Below are 17,001 nucleotides of genomic sequence, written 5' to 3' on the forward strand. Positions count from 1 at the left end.
TGAGTTCTCAAGAATATCAAGTACTGCAACATCGACGTTGAAGATATCGGATGTCAGGTCCGAAGACGATGGTGTTGTTGTGACATGTGCAGTAGATGTTAATGGAACTTCATATTTCTCAGAAGCTGTACTCCGTGTCTTTTCTAGACATATTACATCAGAGGCTCTATTAAGAATCCGCACTGAGGGAAGACCTTCAACCACGGCATCATACTCTGCTGATACGACCAATCTGCTTCCATTACCAACACAACTTTCCAACCTCACAGCAGACAGTTGTAAGCCCATAATGATGTATTTCCTCATTCCTGTTTTTGGTGTTCTTCTGATTGCTGCGGTGATGGTTTTGGCAGTTTATTGCTTGACCAGAGACATCCCTGACCTGCCTTCAGCAGATGCTACATACGACGTTGTTCAGATCTAACGGTCTTTTAGCCAAGTTGGCTTCTTGGCGTAATAGTGACACTCTGCCGTATTTTTGCCAAAACGTCTTTACCAAAATTTAAGTACCAGTACTAGTACCAACTAGTTCAGAACTTGATGTACATGCTAGAACTAAATATTTTATACAATGTTTCTGACAAACAGCTTTTGTATCTTTTCAAAGTGCCAGAGTCTTGTTAGCCAAGTTGGCAGATTTAAGAGTTTGCCAGAGTTGGCAGATTTTAAGGTCTTCGGCATAATTGTTATAATACATGTATTTATACATGTTTAGTAATTTGCTGAAAAGAGACATAGTCAATTGCCATCTTAAACTGGCAGGGTGAGTTTGGTAGAATTAAATAGGTTTAGATTTTACTGGGTGGAAAAATTTATAGTTGGCCAAAGTGGCGAATTTATAGTGGTTGAGCCAATGTGGCAGATTTTAGGACTTACCAAAGATGGCACCAATTCGATATTTTGTTTATTGGTATGTTTTTTATTATGTGTTGTTTCCTTGACCGTAGACATTTAAGATGTGTTATTTCGTAAAAGTAATTTGGGAGTGGTAAACATTTTTTCTCAATTAGGATACTATAGACTTTTTGGACTCCATGGAAGAACAGAGCCATTAGGTTAATGTCTCTGAAATGGACTATCCAACCGTTTCATCATTCTATCATTGTTATATAAGTCTTTGATTTTGTTATATTGTGTTATTGTTTTTTATGATGATTTTCGGAAATAAAACAAACAAACAATACTATAGACTTCTCTAAACACAAACTGGACAGAGAGGCTTTGGGCTTGTGTAACGTAAAATATCACCAATGCCTTATAATGTGTGAGAAATCCTTTTGATTTAGAGGACGATTTATGTTTAAATTTAACTCTTAATTTAATGCCTCAACATAGTAACTTAATCTATAACTTTAGTTTAATCTGTTAGATAGTGAAAGCCTCGTTATTGTATCTATAGATGACAAGGGCAGCTTTTTAATTGAATTAAAAATGCCTTTGCTCCTATGTGTAAATAGAATGTAAATAGTTGATCAAAATATAAGTAATTTGTTAACTCACACACACACACACACACTCTCTCTCTCTCTCTCTCTCTCTCTCTCTCTCTCTCTCTCTTCGCACTCAGAAGTTGTACATTAAAAAACGTCGATTACTATTACTTAGAGTTCATTACAGATCATAACAATTTGTGAAAATTATTGATATTGGACAGTGAAATGTAGGTTTAGCATTGAATTATACAGAGAGCAAGGGACAAAATCTTAGATAAACCGGTTGTCTATAGATTGAAGTACGTTTAAAACTGATTGGTTAATTCTGGATTTTGCTGAAGAAGGAATGGTAAATTATCGCAGAGACCTTGGTATTTAAAGTCACATGTGTAGCCCCAAAGTGAGCTACCATGTTAGACTAGGGATGGAGAGACCCGTTAGTGACATATAGGATTTCCCGGCCAAATTCGCGCGTTTGTCATTCGAATTCATTTACTTTGCTTTTAAGTTAGCGCAGATCGGCTTTGCTATGCCAATTATCATTCAATTTTCCAGTTTTTTAATTAAATTTAGGATTTTGGTCGAAGGGTTTCATAGATCTGTCATTCAATTTAGAAACTGCTCAACGAGCATTCAAATTAATATTCACTTGTCAAAGCGTAATTTTATTATTCAAATTAACACCTGTCATTCGTATTCGTAATATTTTCATTCAAGTTACGAATGTTAGGGGGAAGAATTGCAACAAACTTTTACAGTTTTTAAATAATGAAGTTAAAATGCATGATTTGCCATTGGGGTCTAAGCTGTTATTCCATTTATTCACTGGCAGGACAATGCAGATGGGTGTAGTCAGACATAAAGTAAAGAAGGGGCGAAATCAAGGGAAATGGCATTTCTGCACGGACATGTTCTATACCTGGGAAAGGTGGGGGTACCCTCAATCGCCCCCTTTTTACTACAGTCTCGGAATTTTACAAAAGTAATTCACATCGTCTCTTATACCCAGCACACCCCTCTGTTTTTCTTAAAGAGTTTCATAGTTTACTTGCCCGCCAGCAGATCGATGGCTAAAGAAATGGCTAAATAATGAATCATGTTCAAATTGTTGACTCTAGTCCCTACCCCAGTCACAATATTGTACCCTTCTTCCATAATGAAATTATGATGAAATTATGATTAATTTATGATGAAACATAAGACAAACAAGTTCCTTACATGGACATTTACAAATATACTGAGACCATCAGGTCCGTAGATGCATGCAAGTCGTTTTTTTCTTAACAATCAAACTTAAATGCTGATGAATATCAGAGTCTAATAACTTATTAAAGTATAAGTGTATAACTGCAAGAAAATGAAATATGATGAAATACACATGGAAAAACAATCTTGAAAGAAAAAGAATGAGCTATAAAAAGTGTGTAATAAACGAGAAATGTATATTGACCATCAATAAGTGCACAAAGTGCTAATTTGAATGCTACAAATGAATTAGAATGCTAGAAGTACACCGTCGCGTTGTCAGAAAATCGTGTTGCGCCAAATCGAATGACCAAATAGCGAAAGAAGCACATTGTTCATTTATTTGAATGAAACATACGTAGATTCTAACGAAAATTCCATACATTTGAAAACTAGAAAAGGGGATATAAACAAGAGATATACCTGACTGCACTAAAACCATCGAATTTGAACGAAAGACAAATTAATTTGAATGACAAACTCGCGAATTTGGCCGGGAAATCCTATATAATAAATCATGTTCAAATTGTTGACTCTAGTCCCTACCCCAGTCAAAATATTTTACCCTTCTCCATTATTAAATTATGATAAAATTATGATAAATTTATGATGAAACATAAGACAAACAACTTCCTTACATGAACATTTACACAAATATTGAGACCATCAGGTCCATAGATGGAAGTCGTTTTTTCTTCTTAACAATCAAACTTAAATGCTGATGAATATCAGATAAATCTAATAAGTATAAGTGTATAAATGCAAGAAAATGAAATATGATGAAATACACATGAAAAAACAATATTGAAAGAAAAAGAATGAGCTATAAAAATTGTGCAATAAACGAGAAATGTATGTTGACCATCAATTTAAGTGCACAAAGTTTGAATGAAACATACGTACATTCTAACGAAAATTCCATAGATTTGAAAACTAGAAAATGGGATATAAACCCGAGATATATCTGACTGCACTAAAACCGTCGAATTTGAACGCAAGACAAATTAATTTGAATGACTAACTCGCGAATTTGGCCGGAAAATCCTATACTAAGTTGAGCGGTGAATATAAGATTGGACTAAAATTTGGTTTGGAGTAATAATTTGATGGCTGCTGGCTAGCCTAAATTAATCGTAGTTATGTTGTGTTTAGCCCAGAATGGAATTATTTCTCATGTTTTTTGTAGAAAAGAAAAGGCACACTTTTGAGTAGAATTCAGTTGTTAGGGGGCTAATATTATTACTTCATAGACCTGTACCTATAACTGTTAACATAACACTTCATATACTATCCATTATTCATCTGTATATAATGTACATTATTATACTACTTACATTCCATTAAATTTGACATGGCTTGCGTATGAATTAGGCTCGAACAACACATTGTTTATAGTTGAAATCTAGTAATAAAGTGTTACTTATTATTTGTTCACTTGAACAATTTAGGCTGACAGATTCATTCTTATAGTAATACATGTCTGGTTACATACTAGTTACAGTAGTTAAGTGTGATGGTGGTTGGTACCTTTACATCTTCTTTAGATAGCGTGATTGAGAATTTAGACACTTTTCCATGTCATTGTGCTTTTAGATTGCTTGCTACCCTTTAGGAGGAATGCGATATAGGACGTGAGAGAAAGTTCCCCAAAGATTCGAGTGTGAATAATGTGTATGGTAGACTGCGTGTAAAGGACATTAATTTGCCCTGTCACATGTTTACAGTATGTTGTGCAGGTCGTTTAGAAGATTTAAGTTGCACACGTCTGGTATAAATCTTAGGATTGAATAATGCTTACATAGTACTGATAAAGAATAATTCAGATCCTATGATGATATTTTAGCCCATCTCATTGAGAAAAAAAAACTTGTTGTTTGTTGTAATGAGCGATGTGGAGATGAGAAAGGCTTTTTTTGTCGGCGTTCTTCTTCTTGCAAAAAATAGTAATTTTGGGAATTTACTGTTTGACCTAAAATGTTAATCCCGACATTTGTCATCTCCACCCGAGTGAAAATACTTCAAACTCTACTCGTTAAAAAGATTACATTTTCATCGTTCTGTTCTCACAATGAGAGGCGCATGCACGTGTGTATGGAAGTAGAGCACACGTTAATGGGGTTCGAATCAACCGTATAAATCTCTGTGTATTATATCAATGCCCATTTGCGACTTTGTTAATGAAAATGCACAGTATTTATGTTAAAGTAACACTTTTAAAGAAAGAAGAACCTCCTTCGTTCTTATTAAAATGCGATTTCACCCATCCATTTCAGGAAAGCATGTCATATACCAATAAGAAGACGAAATATATGCTTCAAACTCCATGATAATAAAACAAAATCAATAAAGATGTAAGTATGTCCGATGATGATGGCGATTATGATTCAGATGATATACATTATTCCAATAATCATGTATTACCTTTCAGAAATGAAATGTGAATAACATGAACTTTCATTATCATCAGACTAGAGTCTCAAACGCTTAATGTCAACAAAAAGTGGATTAAAATTGCTCCTTTTGCTGATACCTAAGAAGCTTTTTTCAAAGTCCCCGTTTACTTTATCAGCACCTGCAAATGTACATGAAAAAAGAAAGAAAAAATAATCCGTTATAAATGGTAACATGGAAGTTCTAAGATTAAATAATTAGACAGCGCGATGTGAGAGGGGGTAGGGGAGGGGGTCATGCATCGTCACAAGTTTATACAAGTAACGAATCCAGCATTTTTCCCTATAAACGTTATGAGAAACTATTAAAAAAACACCCAGGAGATAAAACGTCAACATCAAAGACAGTATGCCAAAAGTAAATAAAGTTATGGTACATTGTCAAAGAACCGGGTAACCATGACATTTAATTAAATTTAACACTGGGTATCAAAGAGGAAAGTTATAGTTTCCCCCCAGGTAGCGCTAACATTATCTACCAGAGTTGCTTTCTATGCTTTCTTCCCCACCCCATCTCTCTCTCTCTCTCTCTCTCTCTCCCTCTCTCCTTCTCTTTCACTCCTATGAATTAAATAACATCAATAATTTATTCGTGCGAGTTTAATTGCTTATCTTGCTTTTCGACATTTTCCCTCATGTAGTCTATTTACTATATCTGAATTTCATAATTTTCTTCAAATAAATTGTGAGACTTTTAGCCGCATGCTTGGAAAGTTACAGTATCATCTAGGACTACTATGTGGGGAGAAATGAAATGAGAACTGAAATCAATTCAGATGCAATTTCAATACCGTATTGTATATCTCAAAGAAGTCATATTCGGATCAATAAGTGAGGATCATTATTGTATCCACCTTTCAAAAGGGCAGAGGCAAGACTTTTATATTTGCCTCGAAACTGAACCTGGAAATGACAATCCCTTTGAGGAGCTCCTTGAAAATTTTCCTGGATTTATATGGCGGTGTGTGTCAGAAAATCTAAAGTGCCCTTTTTCATATTTATAATCATTATTCTAGTTTCGATTGGATTTAAAAGGAAGTATTGCAACCATGATTGCAACTCAGAGCTACTCTACCTTAAAACCATATTTCGACTATACACAAATCGAAAGTATTAATTAATCTGCCTTTTGAATAATAAACAGAAACAAACTGCACACATATAGAATTTGGTATCTTATGCAATCTTAACATCACTGAAGTTTATCCATTTAGCATGTTCAAGAAGTTCTTTTGACATGTTTTAAAAGTTTCAAATGATACCAGGAAGTGAAAGTTCAAAGTATTGAGTAGAACTCAACACCGGAAGATCTGTGCTCATTTACGTTAGTCAGACAGCTTTAATTGACTGCATGCTGCTTGGTTTTCCAACCATTTTTTAAGTGAAACTGTCAAATGGCGTGAAAATATGAACATCGTCGGGATGCTGCTATTGAGACTGATGTTGGTCTTCACCATACCTGCTTATCTCACAATCGATACCGTTGATGGTATTGTTAATATCACTGGTTATGTGGGAGAAACGATCGAATTGAGATGTTTAAATTCATCGCCAAGAGACGTCCTTCGCAAGGGAATAAGAGATGTACATGTATCATGGATGTATCTGTTTCAAGACGATGCCAATGATATATCCACATATGTTAAGGTTGCTAAATGTGAAACGGGGTCTTGGGAATACCTGTCATACGGCCATCAATTAGTAGGCAGTGATGGCTCATGTGGCAACGGCCTTGCGTACATAAGGTCACGTGAACCAGGAAATTTCACCTACAAATGTGAAGAAAAAACAATGATCGAGGGTAGAACAGATGTGAGAGAGGAAACATTCATGATCACCATTCCTGCTCTTGACAACTCATCAATATCACCATGCCTTGCGAAAAAGGTGCCTTCGTCAGAAAATATGATCTTTGATTTCATCTGCAGAAATTACATTAATAAAGAGGAATTTGACAATGAAGCTTTCATTCAGCGCAACGGTGTTCGAATCATTCCTAACATTACCTCGGCCAACACAATAGTAGCCCGTATAGGGCTTGAGAACATCAGCTCCATATCCCAATACTACTGTATCCATCAGAACCACTCTTCACCGTGTATAGTTGATAATATCACACTCTTCAATCCAGTAGGCATAACACCGATAGTAAACCGAGCTATAGAGGGAGGTGATGCTATCTTTGAGTGCAGTTTTAAAGATGGACATGAGACAAATGAAAAATATGAGTGGAGATTTTCACCTCACATTGAGTCTTCCCGAATATCAGGTACTGCATCATCGACGTTGAAGATATACAACGTCAAATCAGAAAGTGACGGTGTTATCGTGACTTGTGCAGTAGATGTAAGAGGAACTATATTTCACTCAGAGGCTCTGTTAAGAATCCTTTCTCTAGGAGCGTCTTTAACTACGGCATCATACTCTGCAGAAGTTACAATCAATCTGCTTTCATCAGCAACACAGCTTTTCAACCTCACAACAGCAAGCATCTCTACCGAATATATAGGCCTAGACAATAATTGTAAGCCCCTCATGATGTATTTCCTCATTTCTGTTTTTGGTGTTCTTCTGATTGCTGCGGTGATGGTTTTGGCAGTTTATTGCTGGACCAGAGACATCCATAGCCATCATGTCGTTCAGATATAACGTGTCTTAACGTTGAAGGGGACAATTTCACATGATTGTTGATCAACTTGGCTGAGCACGAATCCTCGAAACCGATCTTTCTTGTTATCAAATGTGTAATCATTTTAATAACCCAGGAGCATCATTTTTAAGAGTGAGGATGGATGAGACGGGTCGGTGGAAAAAAAAGAATATTTTTCGTAGTTATTAACCTCACGCGATACACAGTAAATATAGGGGAACATGTGAAGAAACACTGATGGTTTACTAAAAAATCCTTAACATCTGTTTTTCTTGAGTTTGATGCATCTCCTTTTTATCATGTTCATTCTCACAAGACTATATATACACACTGGTAAAACTGAGATACATATTTGACAAAACAATTTTGAGCAATGAGATAATGTGAACCATCTGCGAGTGGGCAGCTTTTCTATCATGCTGGTGATGCTCCTTCTGCAAAAGGGGACAGTGTCTCATCCAATCGTCATATCTACGAAACGCAAGTAGATAGTAGTGCACTAGAGGTCAATAACCAGTCCAAGACTCCTTTTTACTTCACACTTGAGTCTGAGAAAGATAGGACATTCCAGGATTGAGCAGAAAGCAACATACGACCAACAACTCAGCAAATTAATAATGCATGAAGAGCGTCATCAAGGAATCAAAACATTTCGGGTTGGTGAGGATAAAAAACCCTGAATTAGACTATACGGAAGATTTGAAGTGTCCTAAAAACCTAGGAAGTGCATGGACCATCCTCGTTGATAAATTTTGTAAACCAATCCATTTCAGCAACCAACACGTGCTGTAAGATGTGTTAAAACCCTATTACTGACGAGGTGTCTAATTGGTGTAAAGTTGCAAACATTTATGATGTATGCTATGATAAAGATCAAGGCTAATTTGTGTAACACTGCGGAAGGGCTAGATTGAGTGACTCCGGGAGTTCCACCCAAAGACTCCTTGTTTGCCTCTCTGAGATCTTGATGTCTCTTGTTATTGGTAAGGTCGTCCATGCGATGGACATCACTGTCTGCAGTGTTTTGTAAATGAAAATGCTATGAAATTATCCGATTATTATCGTAGAGTGGCACTGTGTATAGATGAAATCACGAGAATTATGAACTTAGTATTCTATCTCCTTGACATCAGCTCGTCAAGTACAGGTTTACACTATCATGAGTTGGTAAGTCCTATGTTTTGTTGTCCCACACGGATACCGACTTCACCGAAGATTTACATAGACCTGATTGAAAAAGAAGAAACAATAGTCTTACTGAGATTGTATTAGACCGAAAATGAAGGAAAATTATGCTTCGGGTTTTGATTAATTAAAATGTTCCACGATACTTGGTCAATTTTGGAACACGAAATAATACCCTACTTCAGGCATGCCTAATTAATACAGTGTAGTTGGCTATAATCAGTGTCGTTACGGAAGGACATTTCAAGAGAATAATCTATCTTTGATGAATTTCATCTAACATTTTAATAAGATTAAGCTTTGCGAGTTTTTATTCTGGTATATATAAAACGCAACATTTATATTTTGAAGGTTGGTAAATAAAATAGTTGAAGGTTTGCATCAGTTTTACATTGATACATGATACAGTGTGAGAATATTTGGTCTCTGATTACAAAATTAAACATAAATACTTTTTCCCTTTTTGTCCGATTTCATTCTATAGTACAATAGTCTGCATCTTTATTAGTCTTCTGCTTTATTTTAGAGTAGTTGTCTATTATAAGGTTGTATATTTATTTCAATAAGGTTATTGATGCATTAATTATACAGGAATTAAATGGCAAAGACTGGTTAACACTTTATGAAAAATTGAAATATCTTCCTCACATTTTGTCAGATCATATCGAATTAGAAATAGAGAGAGAGAATAAGAGCGAGAGAGATAGAGAAAGAGAATTGGAAGGAGAAGGAAGACAAGGGAACGAAATAGCAGAACGGAGAAAAAGGGGGAGAACAATAAACATAGACTTTGCACACAAAAAACTGATCAAAGCCAATTGGAAGTTGATGTTGTTTCCATTTCGCTGGACCATACAAAAGTGAATAATTATAATGATTACGGACTTGATTTGATATTCTAGATAAGACTCTATGTATAATCCAGAAAATAGATTATCTTATCTTGATAACATTTCATATTTTGAAGGCTAGATGGGGAGAATGTGTATGTGATTGAGTTAGTGTGTGTGTGTGTGTGTGTGTGCGTGCGTGTGTGTGTGTGTGTGCGCGCGCGCGCCTGCGCGAGTGAACTCACAAGCTTCAATTCGCTTCAATCCATTATTTGTCACAATTTTGCTCTATCAACATGACTGTATAGTATTGTTTATGTATGTTCACGAATATTAACCCGATGTTTTTTTATTTATTAAGTTCTGAACTATGGCTTGTTATTATAGCAACGTCAATGCTAATAATAAATCGAAATGAAACTCAAAATATCTTCTGTTTTTCAAATGAATGGTGTTTTCTCCGGCGTAATACTAGGAGTTAAATGTTCAATGGTAGTCTTATGGATATTTTTTCTCTTCATAATCATATTATGTAATTCTTATGCATTATATTTATTCGGTCTACACTTATCAACATCCCTCACTGCATCCGTATCTTCTCTATCTTGTCTCTCTCTTTCTCTCTCTCTTTCTCTCTATCTTTCTCTCTATCTGTCCCTCAGTTTGTCTCCGTCTCTCTGTTTCTCTTCCATCTACGCATCCACTCCTCCCTCCTTCGAATTCTCTTTCGTCATCTCTCCCCAATCTTTAAGCCTTCATTCCTACAACCTTGCATTTGTATTCTTCCTCTTTATATCATGCATCTTACTTTCTCATTTTATTCAAGCTTTTCTCTGTTTTGGTCTTCTTGGTCGTCTTCTCCTTTTTTTGTTCTTCTTTTTTCTTCTCGTGGGTTTTCATCTTTCTTTTTTCTCATAATCTGGCTTTCAGACTCTTCTTTCTCTTCAATATATGTTTGATCGAGTCTTCGTTGCCTAGGGCCGGGAAGGGTAGGAGTTAACGTTCTTTAAACGAAACAATTTCAATAAGAGAGAGAGAGAGAGAGAGGGAGAGAGAGAGAGAGGGGGGGGGGGAAAGTAAATATTCTGGAAGCAAGAGTTAAATATATTTTCTCTACTATGTCCCTTTTCTATTTATAACTTGGACCAATGCTTTCGAAATTGTGTAAACCAATTATGATGTGCATGTATATGGAAATAAATAATAATAATAAACGAAACACACACACATATGCGGGCACACGCACACACACACACACACACACACACGCATACGCACACTTTTTATAAAACTTTTTTTTTTATTCCTCCAATAGTGTAATACAAACATACAATGAAATAAAAACGTTTTCAATATTGATTGCTTATACATAACCAAAAACATAATTAAACAACAACTCATATGCAGTATATATAACTGAGCTAAAATTGAAAGTAAACTTAAAGTACATAAACATAAGTTATAAGGAAATTGTACACATTATTCACTTATAATAAAAAAATAAATAAATAAATAAAACAAATGAAAACTGGAGGTTATTTTACTGGTACTCCCAGATCCCCCTCCCTCACAAAAACACATACACCCACAAAACACACCACATTCATACACACAATCATACAAAACACACGCCCCCAAAAACATCTTATCACACACCACAACAAAAGTTGCCAAGCTGTGAACATTTGCACAATCTTATATTCCAAGAGCTACCCCCCCCCCCCCCTCCCCAGTCCCCGAACCTTCCCTTCGACCCTCTCAGTCCCTAAGTACAAAAGTTTGATAGGTCACATTCCCTGATTTTGAACCTAGTTTACATACAGTATGCCGAGATGGAATGAAGTTGATAGTAATACTAATAAGAGCACAAAAAAAAGAAGAAAAACCTTTGGCATTCAATTCAATTCAATAAGGGTTTATTCATATGACGTTCTGGCAGCCAAAGCTGAATTGCAGGTCATTTATACAAGGTAAAAACATCATGATATTTAAATTACACTGAGCTTTATACATGTTGACATAAAATAAAATTAATGCCATATAAAAGGATAAAAATACTAGACACATTTATACACATAATAGGCAACATCATTAAACATAAACATATACAAAAATACATGAAGATTACTTTTTTGAAAAATAATCATTTAAAGATAAACTTGAGTTCTGGTAATGCGATTGCATTGTGAAAGAAAAGGTGTGGAATGGATCAGAAAAGTTGATCATATATAGCATGTAAGTAATGGTGTGTAATGCAAGGATCTGGAGTCATCAAAATCATCATAAATTTGGCAGAGTTTTGGTAAAGTAACAATCACTTACACAGAAAGATGTATATGGGACAACACACATGGTGTCGGGGCTGGTACTACCCTGATTTCCTTATCTTTCTATGCTCATTACTCAGCCAGTATACATTTTCTTCCAAAATTGTTTGGCACATGACATTTATTTGAAATCTTGAACATTCAGTGTAAGTTTCGTTAGATTCTGTGAGAATTCATTTTCTTTTTTTACCAGAACTCAAGTTTATCTTTAAGATACGAACAAAATAGGGAATAGAGCTATTATTAAAGCGACTGGTTTTACAAATAAATTGAGAATATTTCTGTACATTTTGTAAATTAAATTTAACAATTCTTTGACTTGGTAGCCATAACGAACACAAATCATGCTTTTCTAATTTAATGGCGAAATCAAAACAAAGTTTATTCCTACGTTCTTCCAACGTTAACAAATTGCACAATTGCAGAGCATGATTATATGTTTCATAATTAAGTCCCAAAATAATTCTACATGCCCGTTTTTGTATTCGTTCAATATTATCTGTTTCTTTACGCGTTAGGTTGGAATGAAAAAAATGCGTGTAGCTTTAAACAATGCCTTCACGGATACTTAAGCCTCTACACACTACAACTCACTGCAAAAACAGCTCCATATATACCACAGCTTGTGGCAATTTCAATATCAATTATCTTACTTTGTACCTGTATGTACATACTAATGTTTGAGGCCCCTAGTAACATGAAAGCACCTAGTTACAGGCAACCAAATCACATGAACCTTCCCTTCGACCCTCTCAGTCCCTAAGTACAAACGTTTGATAGGCCACATTCCCTGATTGTGAACCTAGTATACATACAGTATGCCAAAATGGAATGCAGTTAATAGTAATACTAATAAGAGCACCAACAAAAGAAAGACAAACCTTTGGCATGCGTGTAGCTTTAGACAATGCCTTCAGGGATACTTAAGCCTCTACTGACTACAACTGTATGTCCATACTGATGTTTGTGGCCCCCGCTGAATGGACCTACATGTAGTTACAGGCAACCAAATCACAGGTACACACACACACACACACACGCGCACACACACACACACACGCACGCACACACACACACACACACACACACACACCACGGTTAATGTACCGGTGGAACTATTCGCTCTATAATCACTTTTACATTATGCATTTAAGTACCCAAGCAAACGTAGGCCATAACAAAAGGAAGAAAGAAATACAATAGCAGAAGATAAGCCGTTTTTGTTCAAGGTATACATATGAGGGATAAATGTAGACTATCCTGTTAATTAAATTGTTTTAATGTTTTTACTTAAATTTATTCACGAATATTGAGACAGAGTAGCCTGATCAGCATTAAAAACATAAAGAACTTACAAATATCCAAATGAAAGATAAAATGCAAATTAACATAGTCTAAGACATAAACATTTCATAAACATGGATCGAAAGAATATCTCTTGAAAAACACGAATAATTTGCTGAAAAATCATATAGGCCTAGATATCATGGAAAGGCGTGAAATGCAATTTTTAAAGACCTTTCTCAGACCCCTGAACGTTAAGCCTCGGTCAAAAATACCATTACGAACTGCTACGAATGCCGTACGAACGATTTTCAGATCATTTCGCAAGATCTTGTTAAGAGGGCCGTACGAAACCAGCGTTCGTAGGCCGTTCGTAGACCGTTAGTAAGTTCGCAGACTGGTCGATGGTCTTGTCCAAAATTGTTTTTAACTTCGTTAGAAAGCCTCTCTTCTTAAGGCGGCCGAACGTCGTAAGAACATCGTAAGAACCACGCAAGATCTTCGTATATTTCGTAGGGTTGTTATAAATGTATTACTTAGTTCAGTCAATTAAATAGAACAAATTTTAGAATGTTATACAAAATACGTTATCTCAGATCTTATTTACAAGCTCTCTTCATTTAAACATTGAATCCTTTGATGTCATTTGCCATCCAAATACATACAAAATGTCCGAGAAAAATACCACCGGTAACCATGGTGTCCTAATGTATAGACTCCCGTCCTACTCATAGAGTTCTTAAAGTAAATATGTTACAATCATTAGTGAACGTATACCATATTATGATACGCAGTAACTGTGTTTGTACCTGTTTGTACTACTTGATTAAGTAAATTTGAAATGGCAAATAACAATTAATTCCTATGCGTGACACAGGGTAAAGATCAATACATTCATGGGCATAGCATACCCTTGCAATAAATATATAGCTGCCCCGGTTCTTCAAGCAACCCAAAGTATTAAGCTTCTGTGCGAATATTCCCCTGATCTGTCGCGTCATTGGAGGTGCTAGTTCTCGGATTCAATCTTTTCAAGTTTTCATAGTGATGGATGAAGGCTGCTCCATCGAACTTGTTAAGGTCTACACATGCCTGCTCCACTCCGCCAGTCATACCTGGAGGACCACAGCTAAACACTCCAATCTTTCCCACCTGTCCAGACACAAAGAGTACTCTGATTTGAATCATTCTTGGACAAGGTCGCCAATGAAGACAGGATTCATGTTATCTAAACTATATTACGAGAGATGTATAGTAGATGATATATACTCGTTCACCAAACTATCTTTCCACTTTAACATATTCTACTGCTGTATGGAGCAACAAGTGTCAAGTTTTTTTAAATTCTGTACACTTGACCTTAACTAATATATAAAAAGAATCCAGTCAAGAAACAATTTTTATGCCAAAACGACATGATTGTTTTATAATATTAATAATGATAATAATAGGCATTTCTATAGCGCCGTCTATCTAGAAATTCTATTCCGAGGCGCATTTATTATTGCTCCGGCATTAGCCTAGCTGCCATTACAGCGCTCCAGCATTTCAAGGAATCAATTCCTGCCAGGTTTAGCTACAGAGTTGTGGTAATTTTTAGAGGATAGAAAGATTGACACTTGGTGCTCTTTGACTAAATCTATATTAAAAAACTGGCGAAAATGTCCAATCGCGTTATCACCATCAAGATAACATAACTACCTCGGGTTTATAATGATGGAAATTACCATACTGTATATGGACAGCGAAAAGTAATAAAATGAAACCCGATTGGAATTCGGCTGCATAGCCAAAAGTTGACGTTTCTTTTTCTTACTAATCTAGTCTTTAATGCATAGGTTACTAAACTATCGCATCAAGCATGTTCTTGAAACGGATCATTTCCAACAGTGACTTGAAGCCGAACTCCTGCTCTAGTTTGCCAAAGAAGAATTCGGGAGCCTGTGCAGCGATCCTCTTTAGTCCCATTAAGTCTCCTCCGTTGTAGCTTAAGAACCAATTCTGAAGGTGAGAGTAGTTGTTCCGACATAACCAATTAACAACTTCCCCTGAATCCCATTGTTGCACGATCTGCACACAGGTAGTTCCTAAAAAATTGAGAAATTAGAATATGTTTTTAATACAGGTGACCCGACATTTGCTCCGGCTATAATTTATCGGGGCTTTCATATTTCTTAAAAGTATAGGATTACGAGTAAGGTAGCGATTAGGTTTCTTGTGATTTAATTGTATTACATCTAGTATAATTCAATTGACGTCAACATGTAATTTACGTTGTAACTAAAGCTTTCTTATATTTCAATGTGTTACGTTGCCTTTGCATAGTTAATTCCCCAAACACTCTAGCTCACCACATCCACACGCGCACACACATTTATATTATATTCTATTCCCTTATTAGTATTTGCATGTGTGTTCGTATTGTAGGTGATTTAATCCGTATTGGGAAAAAATGAACATAACTTAAATGAAGACACCCACCCTCAGATTTTGGAACAGCCGGGGCCGGTGCTGGTACTGCTACACTCTTCTCAACAATGATCATGATGCTATTGATGATGATGATGATGATGATCACGATGATGAGCATGATCCTGACATCTGATTGAAAAAATGAGGGGACATTTAGATAGCATATAGTCTCAGCTAGAACATACTAAAAAAACCAAGCAGAAACTATATAGAGAAAGGGAGAAGTTATATCGACTTGTAAACAATGATGATCATGATGATATTGCTCGCGAAAGACGGGAATGTAGAATCCAGTTTTTAAAAAAAGTCATGTCCCATAGAGAATACACGCAAAATGTGAAAAATTGATATGCCTCCTTTAATCGCAAAAATACGCCATGATGCATTTGTCAAATTGAAAAACTGGGGAAACAACATTCATAGAAAAGTGTCTCAGCTAGAACATATCAAAATTTGGAAGAAAATCGATCAATATTTACAGAGATACAATCAATTTTCCAAAAATATGCTGACGTCATAATATGCAAATTGAAATTTTGAGTTCGTAGGCCATTATGATGACGTCATGAGTTAATTGAGAGTCAAATGAGACATGAAATCATATTTCCGATTCATACTCTATCAAAATATGAGGAAAAAAATTGGGATCACCTTGCATCCAAAGAGCTACAATGAATTTTGTATAGGCATGTTTTTGCCCGTATATGCTATGTATTACAAGAGCTCGCACGCACGGACATGTTTCTTAAACGGACGCTCATTCCGTTATTAACGGGCAGAAAAGGGTGGACAAGGTATCAAAATGCTTGGAAAAATGTGCCAAATATGATGACAGAGAAAATTTGGTGATTCCATGTTGCAAAATGCCATTGCGCGCGCGCACAATTTTGAAATGCTTAATGACCTGATTCGTACTCTCGTTTAATAGTTAAGTGATTTTGAGCAATTTTAAATTTTGACGCGCGCGTTTGCGCGCGTCATGACCTTTGTTTGACCTTTGATGACATGACCTGTTGACCCTTGAAGTGAAATATATGTGATATGAATACTAATGAACTTTGAGTACGCATCATGAAGATATGATGGATAATGTGATTTCACAAAATGGCGCCTGGATGACGTCAC

The 17,001-nt window shown here is 35.9% G+C and overlaps 1 protein-coding gene across 1 annotated transcript; it reads right to left on the reverse strand.

Moving 5' to 3' along the window:
* Positions 1 to 13,198: 13,198 nt before the first annotated feature.
* LOC105439672 lies at positions 13,199 to 15,990 on the reverse strand. The gene is made up of 2 exons (XM_011668909.2): positions 15,886 to 15,990; positions 13,199 to 15,491 (listed from the first exon to the last, which is right to left on the reverse strand). Exons 1-2 carry the CDS (start codon positions 15,947 to 15,949, stop codon positions 15,247 to 15,249), a joined length of 309 nt encoding a protein of 102 aa, XP_011667211.1. The 5' UTR covers positions 15,950 to 15,990; the 3' UTR covers positions 13,199 to 15,246.
* Between the last annotated feature and the right edge of the window lie 1,011 nt (positions 15,991 to 17,001).

The sequence above is a fragment of the Strongylocentrotus purpuratus genome, unplaced genomic scaffold, assembly GCF_000002235.5.
Source record: "Strongylocentrotus purpuratus isolate Spur 01 unplaced genomic scaffold, Spur_5.0 spur5_scaffold_9, whole genome shotgun sequence".
Taxonomy (NCBI): Eukaryota; Metazoa; Echinodermata; class Echinoidea; order Camarodonta; family Strongylocentrotidae; genus Strongylocentrotus; species Strongylocentrotus purpuratus.

Excerpts from the sequence above, each read along its gene's own strand:
- LOC105439672 (XM_011668909.2), bottom strand. The coding sequence starts at position 15,949 with ATGATCATTGTTGAGAAGAGTGTAGCAGTACCAGCACCGGCCCCGGCT. Across the intron at positions 15,492-15,885 it reads GGCTGTTCCAAAATCTGAGG|GAACTACCTGTGTGCAGATC; the intron begins GTGGGTGTCTTC and ends TCAATTTTTTAG.